Source organism: Clavelina lepadiformis, chromosome 9 (assembly GCF_947623445.1).
Source record: "Clavelina lepadiformis chromosome 9, kaClaLepa1.1, whole genome shotgun sequence".
Taxonomy (NCBI): domain Eukaryota; kingdom Metazoa; phylum Chordata; class Ascidiacea; order Aplousobranchia; family Clavelinidae; genus Clavelina; species Clavelina lepadiformis.
In genome coordinates, this window is record NC_135248.1 from 14714722 (window position 1) to 14736611 (window position 21890).

Below are 21890 nucleotides of genomic sequence, written 5' to 3' on the forward strand. Positions count from 1 at the left end.
CCCTTACAAAGATGTGGACGACAATAGTACACCAAATACATAAATAGTAATTACACAAGTATAAATAAAACGATTATAATCGTATATAATATTCGATTATATTATGGATAATTATCCATGACATCGTTCGTAGATAGATTCTGTGTCGTTTCAGTTGACCTCTTTCTTCTTTGGTTGACATTCGAGTTAAACGGGTGGAGAGTTATCCACCAATCGCCACCTAGTTGTCTGCAAATATTGCATCTTGGATCATCTAAAGACTCCAACATCTTGCAGAATCTACTGGTCCTAAGGAATTTATGCTGTAGTAGGAAGCCTTAACAGATAACTTTTAACATTTGAGCACTTTTATTTTGAACACATTTAAAGTAGCATTTTTCAATTGATTAAGCTACTAAGCTGCTTTGCGTATAAATAATTGCGTCGTTAAGCAACAAATGTGCTTTTGTCTGGTTTCACACTTCAACATTTTATGCGAATGAAAGTTTTATTTTGACTTACTTTTCTGACCTGATGTTGGTTGCGTCAAAGCTGAAACATTTGCCTCATAAAATCAAACGCAGCCAACCTGTTCAAACTTTTATGTCTGGGCTGAGACAACGACAGAAGGATAGCGCACATATTTGAACAGTGTCCAACTTTAACCGCCATCGGTTAATTTCTTGCATCAATTAACACACTGTTACACAACACACACACACAACACACACACACAACACACACACAATTAACACAATTTCACACACACACACATACACACTGGCTTGCTAAAAGTTACGCACAGCTCAACAGTTACATAAAGTTTTGAAAAGTTTGTGTTTTTGGTTCATGCTATTTTGGGAAAGTTGAAATATTGAAAAAGTTGAGCAATGAAACCTGGAAAATAACTGAAGCAATCAACCTTTACAAAATATGTGTCTCGGGTGATTGTTTCGTTTTTTCGTCATCATTGACGATCTTATAATTCGTTGAAATAAAATGCTCAGGTCCAATCATGTCCGCCATCAATCACTGTGTCCAGCACAACTATCACTGTGTGCTATGCTGGCAATTACCATTATTAACCTTATTACTACTCCACAGTGTTGGTGATATTTTTGGTATAATTCTGTCTATGACAAGCTTTCCTTTTTACCCGATGTACTGCACCATTCCAACAACATTTAACACAGATTTGCGTACTATGGCTTAATGCTCATTTACTTAGAATGCTCTTTTACTGCGATGAATTGAAAACATTATTATTGTCCCAGTTTCTCACTTGAACAAAGATTATATTTACAAAATACATTTTTGAGTCATAATATATCGAACAATCATAAGTTTACTACATAAGTTATATAGAATGCCCAAGAAGGTGATGACTAAATGAAATAAACCACAAAACAAATACAACAAACTAATAAATATTTACAAATAACTGAACACACAAATTGATTTCAAAAATGATTCCACTTCAGTAAACATCCGTTTATGACGCAACAGAAAATCAAAATAATAGTCCAGCCGTCAGATCATGTTCTAGTTCAGGGGCGGGCAACTTCTTCGGTCGGCGGGCCTGATATGAGAAAATGAAGTACTTAGCGGGCCGGATTCTTGAATAGAATGGAACGCAGCTTTGTCTTATTAATGTCCATGGTCGAAAATGTTTGCTCATAAATGTATGTAGACCCGAACAGAACTAGTAGATTCATGGCCATCTTTCTCAAGTTCGCAAACTTGGACTTATTCAGTGACGCAGCTAGTTGTTATGATACAGCAATAAGTAGTATGACAAAATCTACAACAGACCTAATTATCTTCTAGATTTTGCCACAGAATTGTTATGAAGCAAGATTATGACGTCATTGTACTACACAATGATATGAATTAAAGATTATTTATTTTCTCCAAATATCGACGAGCTTCTTTTAATCGATCATTTTGTCCAGACCAGTTCTTTAACAATTTGATCGCTTCAGAAAGAGCATTTTTAGCTGAATTAAATTTCTCCAAATTGTAGTTGGAAACACCGATGCAATAATACATCTCGCCTTTAAACTTGTCTCGAAGGTTTTGATGTTGGCCGATGTCCAATGGTAAGATATCCATGGCTTGGTTGGCCAATTGCAGGGCTTTGTCATAAAGCTTGATTGTGAGGTAACAATGGCTGGTGTGGTTCAATGTTAAACTTAACCATTTGTCCTTGATTTGTTGGTCGACGTTTTTAGATCTTTTTATCTTTTCAATGATCTCCTCACACAGTGGAATGAATCCGCCTGCAATGGTGACAAGATGAGATGGAGAGGAAGATGTGAGCTTGCTGGCTTGCTTTGCCATAGCATCTGCAAAATCTCGAATTCTATAAAGTTCATCATCTGCATCGGGAATGAATTCACTCAGCTTCATCCCACATCTTATCAATGTCATCGCTGAATTCTCACCATTCTTCGAAAATAAGAGCTCAGCTGTTTGTTTGAGTCTAATGCACATGTTATTGCATTCACCAGGTGGCGGTGTTATATCCGTTGCCATGGTTGCGAGACTTTTGCAAATAGACTTGACGTCATCATCCAGACTGAGAAGAATCATCAAACGGAAGGTTAAGAATTTGTTCTTAAAGTGGGGAAATCCCGCCAGGTGTAGTTGTTTTTGTAAGAATTTGTAAACGTCATTTCCTTTCGTTTTGGTCATGGTTAAATGATTTTGGTACAAGTTGCAAACATCTGAAAGAAATTGAAAATTACAATATTAATGACATCATGTTTTATCTGATCGTAGTAATTAGTAGATTTTCATTTCAAATTTTGTAGGTTTCAGAATAGGATTGTGGAACAGTTTTAGATTGTGAAGTCACTTAAACTATTGTGATATAGCAAAACAATTTGGTAGGAAAACTGAAACAAAATATCGTCAACAACAAGTTATAACAAGTTAAAAGCCTAGAGCCAGAGCTGATGCAAATAATTTAATTTCAGGTGTTTCGAAAAATAAGTGAGAAAATATGAAAGCGAAGGGAACTAATTATGCGCTTGCCTGCTGCTCACTCGAGAAAATATAAAAATGAGGAGAAAATATGTGAATGGAACTAATTGTGAAAAGCTGGTGATAGACGCATGGAAAGGGCTGACATGGTTGTAGCGACCTTGACACGTGATTACTTTGTATCGAATAATAACGATGGAAGTAATATGACGTCAATTTTTAGTATAGGCTGGAGTTGGTGAATTTGAAAATATTCCTTCATCTTTACCTTTTGTTCGTTTTTATCCACGAATCAGTTGACAGGAGCGTAGAAAGCAATCAAGTGTGACGTGTGTTCAATGAAGGGCCCACAACTTCCTTTATAGCTCATTTTACAAATTTAACTTTTACTTTTCAATAGGAAAGTTGTTTTGGTCGTTTATAATGAGTTCAGTTTGTATTCGATAAAGTAAAGACAAGATAAGGGACCCATGGCACACACCAAATTAAAGATTAATACAATAAAGTATTAACTACATAACCACGTAATATAGTGTTTGTGACAAATTTGAGTAAAACTTTTCAAAAAGTTACTTTGGCCACATTCGTACTTTATTGCACTTGCATTTCGTCATCCGGTCGGAAACGAAAACTAATTTCTAAAATTTGCATCGTTATTGTGACGTCATATTAACAAAATTAATGTAAATATCAATTTGAGTGTCTATTGTTTTAGAATAAATACGTATTTTTATTGTTTACTGTCAATTGTGAAGTGAATGATTTTCATCTTCCATTCCTCGCTGGGGTAATCTTCCACTTTCTGCTCGGCTTGAAATGCTTTGATATAAAATGTTTCAGATTCATCAGGTTGGTTGTTGAATTCGTAATAAGCACCTAAAATATCATAAATAATGAGAACCTTGTCAGCTTCCTGCGATCATAACGTTGTCAAATTATTACATGAACAAGTTGGCTGTTGCGTTTGTAACAATCAACAAACAACAGAGTTGAATTCGTAATAAAGTCTTAAATAATGAAAAATAATGTGAACACTATCAGCTTGATGTTGCGACAATGTCGTCAACTTCATTGTATCAACCTGCACTGGTGCAGCATATTGAGTAGACTTCCAATTTTCTACATCCTTCTTCTAGCTTCGATTCCAAGGTGGTTATGGCGAGCTTGTTCACTTCGATTGCTTCCTTGTATTTTTGAACTTGACAATGGCATATTCCGATCGCATTCCAACAATAAGCTTGCGTCGTTGTGACGAGTTTGACGTCATCGCATCTCCTTGACGATATCGATTGAAGAAACTCATTCATCCGTGGAATGATTTCATTGGACGCTGTTTGTGCTAGATCAGAACCACGTGATGTGCTTCCTACAATCGCGTAACTTTCCACCGCAATCTTTTTCATAAGTTCAAGTTTTTTACGCTGGTTGGCAATTTGTTCTTTCAAGTCGCACCCACATTTGAGAAGTTGAAGTAATGTCAACGATACTTTGTGTTTGCGCAAATCCGAAACCAGATTGATGATGTCATCTCCGGTGTTGATTGCGTCATCTTCGGTTAAGGAAGTGGATTTCGTCGCGGTGATCAGCTCTTCACAAATGTCGATTGCTCGGTCAAAGTTTTCATTTGAAATCATATCACGCATCGATCTCGTCTTGCTTTGAATGATCTCATAACCTGCGATAAAATCAAACATATTGCAAAATCGCAGTAAAACGAGTTTCAAATCTTGCTTTGTTTGATTGTCATTAATATTACTCTCCAAGTTGGCAAGAGACTTTTTTAAAGATTGGAAAAACGCTTTAATGACGTAATCAAACCTGAGTGGTTTTTACTCGTTGTGGGCGGATCCGAAACTTTTAACCCCGCTACTTTTTTTATTGCGCCAACTAGTGTTGAGCTTGTAGAAGCTGTAATTTTTGAAAGAGATGATAAAGTACCGAGTGCTTCATAATCAATATATTTAGGGATGAAATAATTTGTTTTGATTCAAACTTTTTTGTCGAGATTTTACTTTATTGTCTGGAAAAGTTATTATTAGTATTATGTCAGGGAAAAATTTAATGTTAAGCTTTTCCAATATGACGTAATTATTAAGATTATAAAATTAGCATATTCACTTTTCACAACTGCTCAATGCACAAACATTACTAACGCAAAACTTCATTAAAATGAACTTGAAATATTTTACTTGTGGAACTGGTTGTCGTGCTTTCCAAGGAAGATTTTGTTTTTCTCGATCTTTTTGATGTAGATTCTGGAAACATCAACAAATTAAACTTGGTTGTTTGACAACTATCACTGCACCACTTGCTAGCATATGCCAGATAACAACTCATGACCAACTGTACAACATATTCTCACCATCTACTCCTAATACCACGTGACTTATTGGTTTGCTGGCTCCCTCATCAAGTGCGTCATCGGTGATGGTCACGTGTTCGAGTACACTTGCTATATTGAGCATGATGGTAGATGGTTTGATGGTTGCCAGCAGTTGGTGAAGTTGGTCACGTATCTCGATCATTGCTGGTCGTTTCGAAGGTTCCTTGTCCACACACTTGGTCATGATGCTCTCCAGGAGAGAAAGGATTCGAACACCTTGCTCATCCTTACCCCGCTTCAGTCTATCCTTGATGTCGTTGATTAGTTTTTGTTGAAAGGACACGCCTTGAAACTTCCCAGTCATTCTGAAAAACACTTCATTTCTGATCCCAGGATCCTTTCTAACGATCATCATGTAGAGGACCACTCCGAAGCTGTAGACATCCATGGATGTTGTGAGTCGCTCGCAATTGGGATCCAACCTCTCCGGAGCAGTAAATCGAAGAGTGAACTGATTCCCTTCTCCTGTTTTATCCGGTCTCGCTGTCGCTGTCCTGGTGTGATGAGATAAAGCGGCTCCACCGAAGTCTGCCACTTTACAATGAAGATCTGAGCTAAGAAGAATGTTCTGGGGCTTCAAGTCTCCATGAGCGATCCTGAGATCCTTGAGCATCTTGTGGAGGTTGGTGATGGCGTCAGCTGTCTCGTATGACAGCCGGAGCAAGAGAGGTAGAGGAATAGTTTCTATCTCGTCATTGAAGATCAAGTCAGCAAGTGATCCGGCTGACATGTGCTCCATGACAACTCCAACCCAATCCTCCTCATCAATCAATCCCTCGATGCGGATGACGTGTTTGTGAGCAGCCAGCAACATCATTTCAACTTCTTTCAACAATCTAAAACAAAAGAGATTTTCTGTTAAATTGATGTCACATTTTATGACTAATATGCGTGCATAAAACATTCTTTTAATGATTTTTAATAAATTCTTTAGCAGATGTCGATGTTTTTTGAACTGTTTTACTCTTTCTTTGCTTGTCTCATCTCAACCAATGATCCCTGCAGATGTTGACATTTTATAGCCAGTCTTCCCAACACTTGGTGGTGTCCCAACCGGACAGTTCCAAAACCTCCCCGGCCCAACAAGCTTCCTCTTATGTTGCACAAGATTTCAGTAGCCGCGAATTTTCGAAGGTTTTCCTGTCTTTGCTTTGCCGCCTGCTCGAAAAATAAACAAACCTTGTTTTCTTTGCACTCTTGAGCTATTAGTCTTGTTGTTTGGCAAAGTAATACCAAAGATTACTAAGAATATTATAAAATAACCTTAATCTTTGTTAATATAATGATCGAACATTCATTGTTGTCGGTTACTTTATGTCCATTTAATCAATTCAATTGAAACCACGCTATCCAACGTTAACAAGGCGAAAGCGTTACAGGTTCTTCTGTGCAGTCCGATGCACCTTAGTTTTTCTTAGCAAAGTTGGTTTCGTAGTCTGAGTTTATTGGTACCGGTAATGAAACGATATCGGTTTTACTTAAATCTAGAACTTTTTTTGGTAAAAGTTTACTATAAATTTTTGAAATCCGTTAATTTGAGCTACTCATAGAGCGAAGCTAACCAGCACCAACTGATGTTCACTCAGGCTTTGCATGGATCAGCAAACTCAGCATTAAAAATGCTAGTGTGAACAACACGGGAGGGAATGCTTAAGTGCCATATTAAGCGAAGCTAAAACAAAACTCGTTCTTCAGTCATTTGAACTCTCCAGGAATGTGAAGTGGGGTTTTCCCCAAACAAAAACTGACAAAAAATTCAATCGGACTGTATTATGTTGATGATAACTTCTACCCGAGATAGTTTATGGACAGTTGGCCAACCCGTAGAAAAACATTTCTATTTTCAATTTCAAGGAAACTTCTGCTTGAAAACTAATAAAAATTTTTATCCGCCATATATCGCTAAAATTATATATTTTTACCAGGAAGCAATGACACAAAAACATTTTTCGACGTCTTTAAATATATTAAACATCTTACCTTTTTAATGTTGATTTTGCAAACGCAATCTAAAAAACCCAAACTTTGCTGAAATTCAGTCTCTGAATCAAAATCTGCGGAATTTCGTTCTTAAAATAACGACTTGCTTGCTGAATACTAGACCTGAGTGTTTGCGCATTTTTTATTCTGTTCCTGGCGATATGGCCGATAAATCCTATAAAAAAATCGTAAAACGTAACAATGTCATTCTGTGATTTCAAAAGCGTTGACATTATGACCTGGGCATGTCCCCGTAAGTTTATGGCCAAATATTTCCCGATAAAGCAATTTCCTTTGAATTGTAACTCCAGCTAACTTTGCCAACAATTCGTAAAGCTTGAAATGAATAGTTATTCAACTGATACAACCGTCGAGAATAGCACTTTGTGTATAGCGGAACTATAGTTACGACATTTTTCCTTTTTATCGCCGCTAAACACACATTCCGCGCAAGGAAATAAAAACTTACGCTTCGTCGATTTAATTTATCCTGCGTAGCCTTCCCTAATGTATACACGTCACGATAAAGACGAAAAAGATGAATAAAGTTCACCCGTCAGTGATATTATTAAACCATAATCACTCAAACAAACAGAGATTGTTGCCTTTACAGTTTGGTTGCCAGGGTGTCATAAGCAACCGACATTGCAAAGGCGACAAGCAAAGTTTTTGCTCTCACAGCATTTGAAACAGGGAAAGTACAACAACTTTTCCACAATTTTGCTTTATTGTCTTTTTTCAGCCACCATACGGAGCAGTATCTATAACGTTTATTTCACTGTAAATAACAACTATACGATAAAAATAATTAACAATAATCCTACAATTTACATAATAACGTAGCGTAACTTTTTGCACTTTGGCACTTCATGATCGATGACGTATGTTTACGTTATAAGAATACGTTCATGTGTGTGAGTTTATTGTCTACTCTATGCTAATGCGTTGATAAGTGTTTGTACAAAAGGATATCATCTTTACGTGTGTTTTAGATTGTGCGAACACTGCATTTGGTTAATGTATCTTGTTGTATGAATTTTTGTACTTTTAAGATGATTTTTAGATGTCTATGTGTCACATTTCAATAAATCTGGCGTAAGTTGAGTTGGGCTCCGAAAAATAACCCACGTTTGCCCCGACAAGCTGCGACTGATCAACTTTTTACTACGTGTTTGGGGTCGACTGAGGACAGCACGGGGCAACTCTTAATTGTGGAAATCCGATGTTTAACCGCTCACGATTCTGTTAAATGTTCAGATTATGGGTGTCCAAAATGATACAGACACTGTCAGGGAATAAACAGTTAGATGTACTGTCCTAATTTAAAGATTGCAAGCCTATACTAGCTAGTTGCTACAGGAAAATAACAGACTGCGAAGGGAATCAGGCTAGGCATGTCTCAACCCTAATCCAATATGGTCACCACAAAAAGTTATTCGAGGTAAGATAGCTTACCGGTAATAACTTTCTACTGTGGAAAGAATAAGTGCAGCAAATAAAATAAACGGGATTGTTTTACTTTTGCCAACAAACTTGAAGGCCTGAATGGGAAAGAGTTATGAAGTCATAGAAAAGAAATTATGAAGTAATGATTTCGCAATACTTGAACCCGATATAGGAGCGCAAAAGCAAAGGAGAACCAAAAAACAGAGGCAAAACATTTCTGCAAAGAGGTAACAAACTGGTTATATTATAGGTCAAGCTTAACGATACTTTCCACAAAATATTCTGTCAAAAGCAACTAAAATCAATGCAATCGAGCATTACAGGATTGCGAGAGACAAAGCCTCATAAATATCTGAATGTTCTTTCTTCTTTGTTCTATCCACGTGCCAGCTGCCCAGAACGTAAGTTTCTTTGTTTACAGACACAAGAAACATTCCACGCCGCAACCCAGACTTGTCTAAACCTTTGGTGTCGCCGTCGCTCTCGTCAGCTGATTTTGCAAAACAATAGCGAACAACGCCATAGAAATATTAAAATCTGGTAAAATTTTCTGATAATATTCATACTTTGGTCAAAAGTAATAAAATGGCGGCATCTAACCGTTGATATCAAGTCCAGGTTAAAAGTTGATGATTTGGTTGCATTTTCAGCATTTAGAATATGGGTCATACTTGTTGAGATGAACTGTTCACAAAGAACTTGTGTGGTAGGCCTAATTGTTATAAATACCCTTATTTTTAACACAATTCTGGAGCAGCTTTAATAATATTTTAATTCTGATAGTTGGTATTCTTTTTGCGTTTTTATAGCAAACGTTGGCCATTTTGGCTTTTGTTCTGAGCGCGTTTGATTTGAATTAGTTCCGTTTCAAGCAGGTCTGTCACCATAAAACGCACAACGCGTTTCTCTCTTAAATCATTTTAGTTTTAAAAAGCATTAATTTGAGTTATGTATTTCTGAAAGCAGTGTTGTTAAGGAAGTTTTACAACTTTACCAGCACCCGAACGTAAGTCGCAGATAAAGATAAACATCCGAAACGGTTCTCATTCAAAGCAACAAAACAAATCTTTGCCTGAGCTTGGTAAGAGAAAGTCACCTCTTGCGGATACACACGCTGGAGCATACCAACAACCCATGCCACTGGCATCAAGTTTGTCTGAAATGGTCGTAGCTTCCGCCTCAGAAGCTACCAGCCTGGAGCACCGACGTAGATCATCGGAGCAACAACCGTCAAAAACCAGTGACAGTTCGATGTGACAGTGACAGGCTTGTTCATTTTAGTGGACTATGGCTCGTCACGCTCGAGCACTTCTCATAATTGTGCGACTTGTGACGTAGCTCGGGTGGAAAATTGTTTGATTTGTGCTTCTGGCAGTTACATTCCAAATCACGCCACACAACGACGGACCTTAGATTTTAAAAGACTTAACTTCTGGTTTTTCAAATCTGTAGTTCAATTTTATCTGTGATGTATTTGTGTGTTTTGTTTGCAATATTTGGTCGCACTACATTTGGTCCTTGTTACCTGTTATTTCGGTTTGAATCACTTCTGTTTCAAGCGAGTCTGTCACCATACAACTCGCAATCCCCTTCTCTCTCAATCAAAGTAGTTTTACAGTGATGCTGAATACATTTTTTTAGTTATCTGTTCCTGACAGCAATATTCGTTTCGATATAATAATAATATGGTAAAATATAATGCAAACTGCAACAGCAGACCGAAGCAACCAAAATAAGACAGGTTCTAAACTCCTAACTTTGAACCGAAGAAAGTCGAAACTCTTAAGGCCACCTTCTTTTTCTCAGAAAAACTAATCGTAGGTAAAGTAAATGTAGGACACCAATCGGAAAATCGCACATAATGGTCAGTTCAATTATTTCGAGTGACTGAAGCGTTTTGCAAAATTAAATGACATTGTAGGCAAAAAAAGTGATATGATGTGATATAACCAAAGTAACACTAACAAAATTAACAAATAGTAAGAAAACACAGGTGAAAACACGAAAAATTGTGCAAAATATAATTTTGCCTTAATAGTTTGCAAGATCCCTACGTCATTACAACGTCATAACGCGTCTACATGTCGTGCACGGAACACAAAACTGATATATACTGTGAAGCCAGCACTCAAACCACTAATCTGTGTCAAACTTGAAGCAGTTGAAGACTCCACATTTTCCTCTCTATGTAGGTAGTTCTTATACATTAGGGAGTTTCCTTCTCTGTACACAAAGAAGGTTTGTATGATTATGTTTCATTTTTATCGTTATGACAAGTAGCTCTGATGATATATTTAAAACTTCAAACAAGGTGAAGACATTCTTTGTATGTATTACCGCCTTACACGTCACTAGTGGCATTTTTGGCACAATCTTGTTCATAAACTCGCATGTATATGTCAGCAAAGATTTAAAAGATTTATTTGAGATCTAGGTTTTAACTTATTTTCACGCAAAATATATTTGTTTATTGCAATGAATTAGCTTTTTTGTCGGTGTAATTTTAAGCTTAAACAAACAATTTATGAAATATAATTTTTTGCATCATAATCAATTGAACAATGATGAATTATGAGTGATAAGTATTCTGTATAAAATTAAAGTTGAACTACAAAGTAGAAACAGCAAACTACGAAATATTTACAAATAAATGAATACACAGATTAATTTCAAGAATAAATTTACTTCAACAAACATCCGTTTATGAAGTAACAAATAACAAGTAACATTTCAGCAGATAAATAACGTTCTATCTGTTTTAACTCAATGATAAATCAATAAAACCTTAATTTCTTTGAGGAACCTACCACAAAATTCAATACAAAATCAATAAAAACGTTATTTTTTCAGCTACATGCCACAAAATTGTTATGAAGCAAGATTATGACGTCATTATGCTGCACAATGATATCAATTAAAGATTATTTATTTTCTCCAAACATCGACGAGCTTCGTTTTTTCGATCATTTTGTCCAGAATATTTCTTTAACAATTTGATCGCTTCAGAAAGATCATTTTTAGCTGAATCAAATTTCTCCAAATTGTAGTTGGAAACACCGATGCAATAATACATCTCGCCTTTGAAAAGGTCTCGATCGTTCTGAAGTTGGCCGATGTCCAATGGTAGGAGATCCATGGCCTGGTTGGCCAAATGCAGGGCTTTGTCATAAAGCTTGATTGTGAGGTAACATTGGCTGGTGTGGTTCAACGTTAAACTTAACCATTTGTCCTTGATTTGTTGGTCGACGTTTTTAGATCTTTTTATCTTTTTAATGATCTCCTCACACAGCAGAATGAATCCGCCTGCAATGGTGACAAGATGAGATGGAGAGGAATATGTGAGCTTGCTGGCTTGCTTCGCCATAGCATCTGCAAAATCTCGAAGTCTACGAATTTCATTATCTGCATCGGGAATAAATTCACTCAACTTCATCCCACATCTTATCAATGACATCGTTGATTTCTCGTCATTCTTCGAAAACAAAAGCTCAGCTGCTTTTCTGAGTCTATAGCACAAGTCATTGCATTCACCAGGTGGCGGTGTTATATCCGTTGCCATGGTTGCGAGATTTTTGCAAATAGAATTGACGTCATCATCCAGACTGAGAAGAATCATCAAACGTAAGGTTAAGAATTTGTTCTTAAAGTGGGGAAATCCTACCAGGTCCTTTTGTTTTTGAAGAAATTTGTAAACGTCATTTCCTTTCGTTTTGGTCATGGTTGGATGATCTTGGTACAAGTTGCACAAATCTGGAAAAAATGGAAAATTACAACATTAATGATGTCAATGTTTTTATTCTGAAAGTAGTAATTCGTAGATTTTCATTTCAAATTTTGCATGTTTAAGAATAGGATTGTTGCACAAGTTTGGATTGTGAGGTCACTTAAACTATTGTAAAATAACAAAACATATTGGTATGAATCTTGAAACAAAATATCGTCAACAGTAAGTAATATCAAGTTAAAAGCCTTGAGCCATAGCTGATGCAAATAATTTAATTTCAAATATTTCGAAAAATAAGTGAGAAAATAAAACGCAAAAAACGCTTGCCTGCTGCTCACACGAGGAAATATAAAAATGAGGATAAAATACGTGAATGGAACTAATTGCGAAAAGCAGGTGATAGACACGTGGAGAGTGTTTAGATGATTGTAGCGACCTTGACACGTCATTACTTTTAATCGAATAATAACAATGGGAGTATTATGCTGTCTATGTTGATTGTAGGTTGAAGTTTGTGGATTTGAATATTTTCCTTCATCTTTAACTTTCGGACGTTTTTATTCACGAATAAGTTCACCGGAGCGTAGAAAGCAATCAAGGGTGACGAGTGTTCAATGAAGTGCCCACAACTTCCTTTATAGCTCCTTTTACAAATTTAACTTTTACTTTTCAATAGGAAAGTTGTTTTGGTCGTTTATAATGAGTTCAGTTTGTATTCGATAAAGTAAAGACAAGGTAAAGGGGCCCATGGCATACACAAAATTAACAAATCATAACAATAAAGCATTAATTCCATGATGACGGATACAGTGTTTGTGACAATTTTGAAGTAAAAGTTTTCAACGAAGTTACTTTGGCCACATTCATACTTTATTGCGCTTGCATTACGTCATCCGGTCGGAATCGAAAACTAATTTCTAAAATTTGCATCGTTATTGTGACGTAATATTAACAAAATTAATTTAAATATATATTTGTGTGTCTATCGTCTAAGAATAAATACGTATTTTCATTGTTTACTGTTAATTGTGAAGTGAATCATTTTCATCTTCCGTTCCTTGCTGGGGTAATTTTCCACATCCTGCTTTGCTTGAAATGCTTTGGTATAAAATGTTTCAGATTCATCAGGTTGATTGTTGAATTCGTAATAAAGACCTAAAATATGATAAATATTGAGAACCTTGTCAGCTTCCTGCAATCATAAAAGGTTGTCAAATTATTAAATGAACAAGTTGGCTGTTGCGTTTGTAAAAATCAACAAACAACAGAGTTGAATTCGTAATAAAGTCTTAAATAATGAAAAATAACGTGAACACTATCAGCTTGAAGTTGCAACAATATCGTCAACTTCATCGTAACAACCTGCATTGTGACAACATAATGAGTAGACTTGCAATTTTCTGCATCCTTCGCCCAGCTTCGATTCCAAGGTGGTTATGGCGAGCTGGTTAACTTCGATTGCTTCCTTGAATTTTTGAACTTGACAATGGCATAATCCGATCGCTTTCCAACAATGAACTTGCGTTGTTGTGACGAGTTTGATGTCATCGCATCTCGTTGACGATATCGATTGAAGAAACTCATTCATGCGTGGAATGATTTCATTGGACGCTGTTAGTGCTAGATCAGATCCACGTGGTGTGCTTTGTACAATGGCGTAACTTTTCAACGCAAACTTTTTCATAAGCTCAAGTTTTTTAAGCGGGTTGATGATTTTTTCTTTCAAGTCACAGCCACATTTGAGAAGTTGAAGTAATGTCAACGACACTTTGTGTTTGCGCAAATCCGACACCAGATTGATGATGTCATCTCCGGTGTTGATTGCGTCATCTTCGGTTAAGGAAGTGGATTTCATCGCGGTGGTCAGCTCTTCACAAATGTCGAGTGCTCGGTCAAAGTTTTCATTTGAAATCATGTCACGCATCGATCTCATCTTGCTTTGAATAATCTCATAACCTGCGATAAAAAACAAATTTATTGCAAAATCGCAGTAAAACGAGTTTCAAATTTTGCTTTCTTTGATTGTCATTAATATTACTCTCCATGTTGGCAAGAGACTTTGTTAAAGATTGGAAAAGCGCTTTAATGACGTAATCAAACCTGATTGGTTTTTACTCGTTGTGAGCGGATCCGAAACTTTTAACCCCGCTACTCCTTTTATTGCGCCAACTAGTGTTGAACTTGTAGAAGCTGTAATTTTTGAAAGAGATGATAAAGTAGCAAGTGCTTCATAATCAATATATTTAGGGATGAAATGTTTTTGTTTTGATTCAAACTTTTTTGTCGTGATTTTAATTTATTGTCTGGAAAAGTTATTATTAGTATTATGTCAGGGAAAAATTTAATGTTAAGCTTTTCCAATATGACGTAATTATTAAGATTATAAACTTAGCATATTCACTTTTCACAACTGCTCAATGCACTAACATTACCAACGCAAAACTTCATAAAAATGAACTTAAAATACTTTACTTGCGGAACTGGTTGTCGTGCTTTCCAAGGAAGATTTTGTTTTTCTCGATCTTTTTGATGTAGATTCTGGAAACATCAACAAATTAAACTTGGTTGTTTGACAACTATCACTGCACCACTTGCTAGCATATGAAAGATAACAACTCATCACCAACTACACAACATATCTCACCATCTACTCCTAATACCACGTGACTTATTGGTTTGCTGGCTCCCTCATCAAGTATGTCATCGGTGATGGTCACGTGTTCGAGTACACTTACTATATTGAGCATGATGGTGGATGGTTTGATGGTTGCCAGTAGTTGGTGAAGTTGGTCACGTATCTCGATCATTGCTGGTCGTTTCGAAGGTTCCTTGTCCACACACTTGGTCATGATGCTCTCCAGGAGAGAAATGATCCGAACACCTTGCTCATCCTTATCTCGCTTCAATCTATCCTTGATGTCGTTGATTAGTTTTTGTTGGAAGGACACGCCTTGAAACTTCCCAGTCATCCTGAAAATCATTTCATTCCTGATCCCAGGATACTTTCTAACGATCATCATGTAAAGGATCACTCCGAAGCTGTAGACATCCATGGATGTTGTGAGCCGGTTGCAATTTGGATCCAACCTCTCCGGAGCAGTAAATAGAAGAGTGAACTGGCTCCCTTCTCCTGTTTTATCCGGTCTCGCTGTCGCTGTCCTGGTGTGATGAGATAAAGCGGCTCCACCGAAGTCTGCCACTTTGCAATGAAGATCCGAGCTAAGAAGAATGTTCTGGGGCTTCAAGTCTCCATGAGCGATCCTGAGATCCTTGAACATCTTGTGGAGGTTGGTGATGGCATCAGCCGTCTGGTATGACATCCGGAGCAAGAGAGGAAGAGGAATAGTTTTCAGCTCTTTGTTGAAGATCAAGTCAGCAAGTGACCCGGCTGACATGTGCTCCATGACAACTCCAACCCAATCCTCCTCATCAATCAATCCCTCGATGCGGATGACGTGTTTGTGAGCAGCCAGCAACATCATTTCAACTTCTTTTAACAAACTGAAAAACGAGATTTTCCGTTAACTTAATGTCACACTTTATGACTAATGTACATCAACAATACAGTCTTTAATTCATTTTTAACGAATATTTTAGCAAATTTCAATAATTTTAAAATGTTTTACTCTTTCTTTGCTTGTCTCATATCAACCAATGATCCCTGCAGATGTTGACATTTTATAGCCAGTCTTACCAACACTTGGTGGTGTCCCAACCGGACAGTTCCAAAACCTCCCCGGCCCAACAAGCTTCCTCTGATGTTGCACAAGATTTCAGAAGCCGCAAATTGTCGAATTTTTCTCGGGTTGCCTGCTACCATCTTGCGGCAGAAATACAATATGTTATTGATAATTTTGAAACTGATATCCTGATCATAACGACATATACAGTATAATGATGCGTTATATAATGACATAGTCGTATTGTTGAAAGCTAGTAAATTTGGTAACTCAAAGTTTGTTTCATCTTTAATTTGTTGTAGACAACTTATGTCAAAAATGAAATTTGTTTTTACTAGAATATGTTGAACAAAATCTGTCTTTTACGTTGTTAAACTTTCATAATATATCAGTTTTGACAAGAGAAAAGTTTTAATGAATATTTGTCAAAATTGCAACAAGTTAACCTGCTTTGATGATATCAAAACGACAGCGCTTGTCGCTATTTATTTACTTTATCACCTTTTTATTTATCTATTTATCACCTACGCTCGTTAGTTTAAATAATTTTCCTACCATGTCAAATTGTTTAGGCTTCAAAGTAGCGCCTTCCAGATTTTATACCTTTTCCTAATAAGCCTACTAGTTTGTTAACAACCATAAAAACATGTTAAACAAATATATTTCACTCTCTTATGCGTTAACCTTATTTACCATAAGTGTGGCTTCTCCTGCACACAGTATCAGCAAAACGTGGCGTACAGTTGCATTGTTTCCTGTAGAAACTTGAAATTTGGTGACTTTTTCTAAAACTTGTTCAGCTACCTGTCCATGTTTGTTTAACAAAGTTTGATTTTGTAATTTTTGACTTATTGTCATATTTTCATAATTTTGCTCTCTCTAAGCATTGAGGCGTATCGTTTTCGTTTACTCATTGACGCACCTCTAACTCGACTAACTATTCTCTTTCGTTCTCTTCTCGTGGTCAGCTGGTTTTCCGCACAGCGGGGGCGCGGTGTAACAAAAAAAAACTTCTAGAAATGTATCACTTTTAGAAATACTTAATTTACACTAAACGCACTTTCTTAAGTTTTACAATTATGATGTATACAGGAATTCAGATGTTTTTTGCTACTAACCTATAAAAATCCGATGAGTTTACAACGTATAGTTTTCGAGTAATTTGCGATTGAAAATTTTTCTGCCACACCTAGTTAAAATAGTGTTGTCGCGAGCCCGGTTTGGATGGGGTTAACATTTATTCGTTATGACATAAAACAACACGTCATAATGTCAATCGAGGTCGTTGATTTTGTGCATCATGAAACAATTCGACCAGAATATACGAAAGTCACTGAGCAAGAAATTGTTATCAGGTACTCGAGCATGGCACTAACAGTGAGATAACTGATATTACTGACAACATTCTGTGAAATATCAAATGATTATCGCACTTTGACCTCAGACTTCGTCATAGACCAAACGCAGCTGCTGTGCCATTATAGCATAGGATGTAAGATGTATGTTAAATTTGAAAACCTTTCTATTGACTTTTATTTAATTAAATTCGGATAATTTCTGCTTCGAACATTAAATTCGATTTAAATTCGAACTTTAAATTATAATTTAATCATTGTGAATCGACATAGAAATTACCTGAAACAATCACAACCAGCTAAACTCCTTTGATGAAATTATAAAAAAGTTACGTCACAACTTACCTGGTCCATTTTGAAATCGAGTTATCTCAAAAGATTCAAAGAGAATGTTTAGTAAAACTTAAACTTGCTATAACGTTTCAGTTAACAACGATTGATGCTCTCACAATGCTGATTACTTTGTTATGAACCTTGCACGATTTTATTCGTCAGTAAGTGTTGGTCAATAATTACGCGATAAAACATTCACCAAAGGTCACGATGTCAACAACGTCGGCTTATTTCATGCAAGAACAACAAACTCCATGGAGATGCTAAAATCTAAATTCAAGCATTTGAACAAACATTGTTATCTGGGTCCTGGAACCAGATGCATCGAGTCGAATTATTAATAAATAATTGTCAAAACAGATGAAAGCAACTGTTGACTTTTGTGAACTCTGAAATAAAAATCGATCTTTGACCAGAATTGTTTTATTTGTCCTAGCACAACTTTTATGCACGGCGGTTTGCAATTGAAACTATCACGTGATAATCGTGCGACTGAATCGATGAAATGTGTCAACGCGCACCGGAAAGTGTTTTAATTTCAAAAATTTAAAGACCAAACTACTGCATAAAGGTATCGCCTTCAGACAAGTTCAGAATGTTCAAATGAAGCAGTCGACGGATCTCGATGAACGTCACAAGATCACCTTCATAATTTTTATAACGTCATAATAATTGCGTCAATATTCGAGGTTATTTTGTTGACTGAAAGCCATAACTACAAGTCTATAATAAAAGCACTAAACGCCGAGGGATTTGGTATTTTTGTTTGAAATAAGTTGGTTTTCAAAACTGTCTACATTTAGCAGGTTTATTGTTTATTGAAGAACAAGTATATAAGATTGCGTGTTTATATTTTTACTTGACAAACCTGTAAAAGAAAACATGAAACTTGTGTCACAAAGAATTTGTTCTAGTGCTTTTGTACATGTCTCTGCATGTTAATATATTTACTTTTGACTTTTTGTCGTATTTTTATCGCGTTTCCTTTCATGTTTGCTTTTTACTCTGCTCTTTATTTTATTTACTTGTAACAGATTTCTCTTATAATGAAGTGTATATTAACTCTACCCCACTGATATCATCCAGTTGTCCGTGTATTTTTAGCTTTGATAGGTTTGAACTTTAACCCACGACTCGAACTGTATTTGTGTGTCACGTGCACATCGTCTTTCACGCATATCCTCCCCGAGGTGGGAGCTCCATTCGCTTTTGTTGAATCGTAATTGCTCTGATTGTTTGTGTGATGCGCGGATCCAAGTCCATTTTGCGTTCATCGTTCTAGATTGGGTGCTCGAGCAAACTGTTCGTTGCTTGTGAGACTGCGTCGATTATCACGAAAATTGAAACTATCACGTGATAATCGTGCGACTGAATCGATGAAATGTGTCAACGCGCACCGGAAAGTGTTTTAATTTCAAATATTTAAAGACCAAACTACTGCATAAAGGTATCGCCTTCAGACAAGTTCAGAATGTTCAAATGAAGCAGTCGACAGATCTCGATGAACGTCACAAGATCACCTTCATAATTTTTATAACGTCATAATAGTTCAGTTAATATTCCAGGTTATTTTTTTGACTAAAAACCATAACTACAAGTCTATAATAAATGCACTAAACGCCGTGGAGTTTGATATCGTTTGTTTGAAATAAGTTGGTTTTCAAAACTGTCTACATTTAGCAGGTTTATTGTTTATAGAACTACAAGTAGATAGGCCGAAGATTACGTGTTTATATTTTTACTTGACAAACCTGTAAAGGAAAACATGAGACTTGTGTCACAAAGAATTTGTTCTAGTGCTTTTGTATATGTCTCTGCATGTTAATATATTTACTTTTGACTTTTTGTCGTATTTTTATGTTTGTGTTTTACTCTGCTCTTTAGGTCATTTACTTGTAACAGATTTCTCTTACAATGAAGTGCATATTAACTCTACCCCACTGGTATCATCCAGTTGTCGGTTTATTTTTATCTTAGCTCTGATAGGTTTGAACTTTAACCCACGGTTCGAGCTTTGTTTGTGTGTCACGTGCACATCGTCACTCACCCATCTCCTCCCCGATGTGGGAGCTCGATTCGCTTTTGTTGAAACGTAATTGCTCTGATTGTTTGTGTGATGCGCGGTTCCAAGTCCATTCTGCGTTCATCGTTCTAGATTGGGTGCTCGAGCAACTGTTTGTTGCTTGTGAGACTGCGTCGATTATCACGTTACATTCGAGAACATTTTTAAAAACGTTCAAGTAGTTTCATTGAATTGCTTTGATTTACATTATGGCCTACTATAGTTTGTGACTGGGCGTTAGAGCAGAAGATCTGGAACGACAGGAACTTAACGTGACCTTTCTATATATTTCTGACATTTTGCATCACACTTGAACCATTAAAAACTCCAACAGGTTTTCAGTGGTTTTACTGGCAACATCATATTACCCATAATCATTGACAATTGATTTATAATTTACCTCAAAACTCTGCAACCAGGTAATTTCATTTTATGACACCACCAATACATATTTGTCACAATGCACCTGTCCCATATTGAATTATAAATTTCGAAACGTTTTTAAAAAGATTGGTTTCTATATTAGTAAAACTTTATTGCATTTTATCATTTAGATTTTTAGACCAATTATTAATATTGACCTTAAATCGTTGATTAACTTGGTAGAGGACCCGCCACATATAAATGCTCATTTGATTTATTCGGGCTTCAGCCTTCATCAATCAATTAAATTAGTGCAATTTATAGAGGTTGTTGGTAGTTTGGAAGAACAAATATTGAAAGAGAAGTTAGAATTTAAACCAAAGCATTTGAGCAAACATTGGTGTATTGGGCCAGGACCCAGTAGTCGCTACAAGTCTGATGATTGACGTTTCATAACGATGACGTTTAGAGCAACGTTGTGTGAACTATGAAATGAAATTCGACCTTTGACCTTCTATTTTTATAACTGCTCAAACACAGGTTCTGTGCGCGGTGGAACTTTACAAGACTATGAAGTGTAACAATGCACGCTATGAATTACTTCAGAGCGATGGTTTAAAGATGGAAATATCTCACTAAAGCAAAGGTCTTCAAAAGAGAATAGATGACGGAAGATGGCGACATATTGAAGTGATACTTCTCGTGAATTCTGGATAAACTGTCGAAAGTAGTAACTTTAATCTTTGTATTGGTTTTCCTGACAATGTAAATTTCGGTCAAGATTACCACTTTTTCTTGTTTCTAAACGATAACTATGAGTATTTCACAGGCAAGACTTTAAAAACAAGTCAATTTCAATTTGGAGTTTGATAGTTTGGGTTATTATGTGAACAAGTTAATATGTGACTCAGTTGGTTTATGTGGCGACATCAATGTTAACTTGGCTGTTCTCACTTTCATTCTATGTTGAACTGGTCTGGAAGTCCCACGTGGAATACGCAGCCTAGACAGAGGTGAAAGATGGATGGTGCTATGTGTAGGTAAGATGGTGCAAAGATTAATGCAAATGGAAGCTGTTCCTTACAGCAATGTGTAACTGGAGAAAGCTTATGGCACAGTAATGGTGAACCGCGACACCAACTAAAGTTTCCTTCAAGATTTCTTGTGCTTTTATTCTTTCCACAACAGCAAACCAGCACGAACTAAATAAAAGTGAGTTTCTTAGTCAAATAGACACAGCGCTTGATGTAACGGCGAGGAGCAGCCAAGCCAGGATAACACTTACTTGGCAGAGTAATTAAAAAATAAAACACAAGATGTGAAATGCGGAAAGTGGTGAAATAAAAAACGTTAAAAATCTAATATATCAAACAGTGTCGGTGGTTAAGGAAACATTTGTTACAAAAACTTACTTTGCTAAACTTTACAACATTATGTTGTAACAGTGGTTTTAGCAATATAAACAAATCTTTCCCTTACAAAGATGTGGACGACAATAGTACACCAAATACATAAATAGTAATTACACAAGTATAAATAAAACGATTATAATCGTATATAATATTCGATTTTATTATGGATAATTATCCATGTTATCGTT

General features: G+C 36.3%; 2 protein-coding genes across 4 annotated transcripts; both read right to left on the bottom strand.

The window, feature by feature from the left end:
* Positions 1 to 1352: 1352 nt before the first annotated feature.
* Positions 1353 to 7440, bottom strand: LOC143471077 (uncharacterized). The gene is made up of 8 exons (XM_076969421.1): positions 7328 to 7440; positions 6312 to 6505; positions 5327 to 6183; positions 5154 to 5219; positions 4783 to 4872; positions 4046 to 4639; positions 3706 to 3840; positions 1353 to 2705 (listed from the first exon to the last, which is right to left on the bottom strand). Exons 2-8 carry the CDS (start codon positions 6329 to 6331, stop codon positions 1870 to 1872), a joined length of 2598 nt encoding a protein of 865 aa, XP_076825536.1. The 5' UTR covers positions 6332 to 6505; positions 7328 to 7440; the 3' UTR covers positions 1353 to 1869.
* Positions 7441 to 10652: 3212 nt separating this feature from the next.
* On the bottom strand, positions 10653 to 18003 carry LOC143471314 (uncharacterized). Of its 3 annotated transcripts, XM_076969759.1 has the most exons (9): positions 17878 to 18003; positions 16124 to 16317; positions 15142 to 15998; positions 14970 to 15035; positions 14598 to 14687; positions 13860 to 14453; positions 13518 to 13652; positions 12435 to 12523; positions 12235 to 12375 (listed from the first exon to the last, which is right to left on the bottom strand). In XM_076969759.1, exons 1-9 carry the CDS (start codon positions 17884 to 17886, stop codon positions 12367 to 12369), a joined length of 2043 nt encoding a protein of 680 aa, XP_076825874.1. In that variant the 5' UTR covers positions 17887 to 18003; the 3' UTR covers positions 12235 to 12366. The 3 variants fall into 3 exon arrangements, with proteins under 3 accessions (XP_076825872.1, XP_076825873.1, XP_076825874.1); XM_076969757.1 differs by having other exon boundaries at positions 10653 to 12523; XM_076969758.1 differs by having other exon boundaries at positions 10653 to 12523; positions 16192 to 16317; positions 17878 to 17891.
* Positions 18004 to 21890: the final 3887 nt, after the last annotated feature.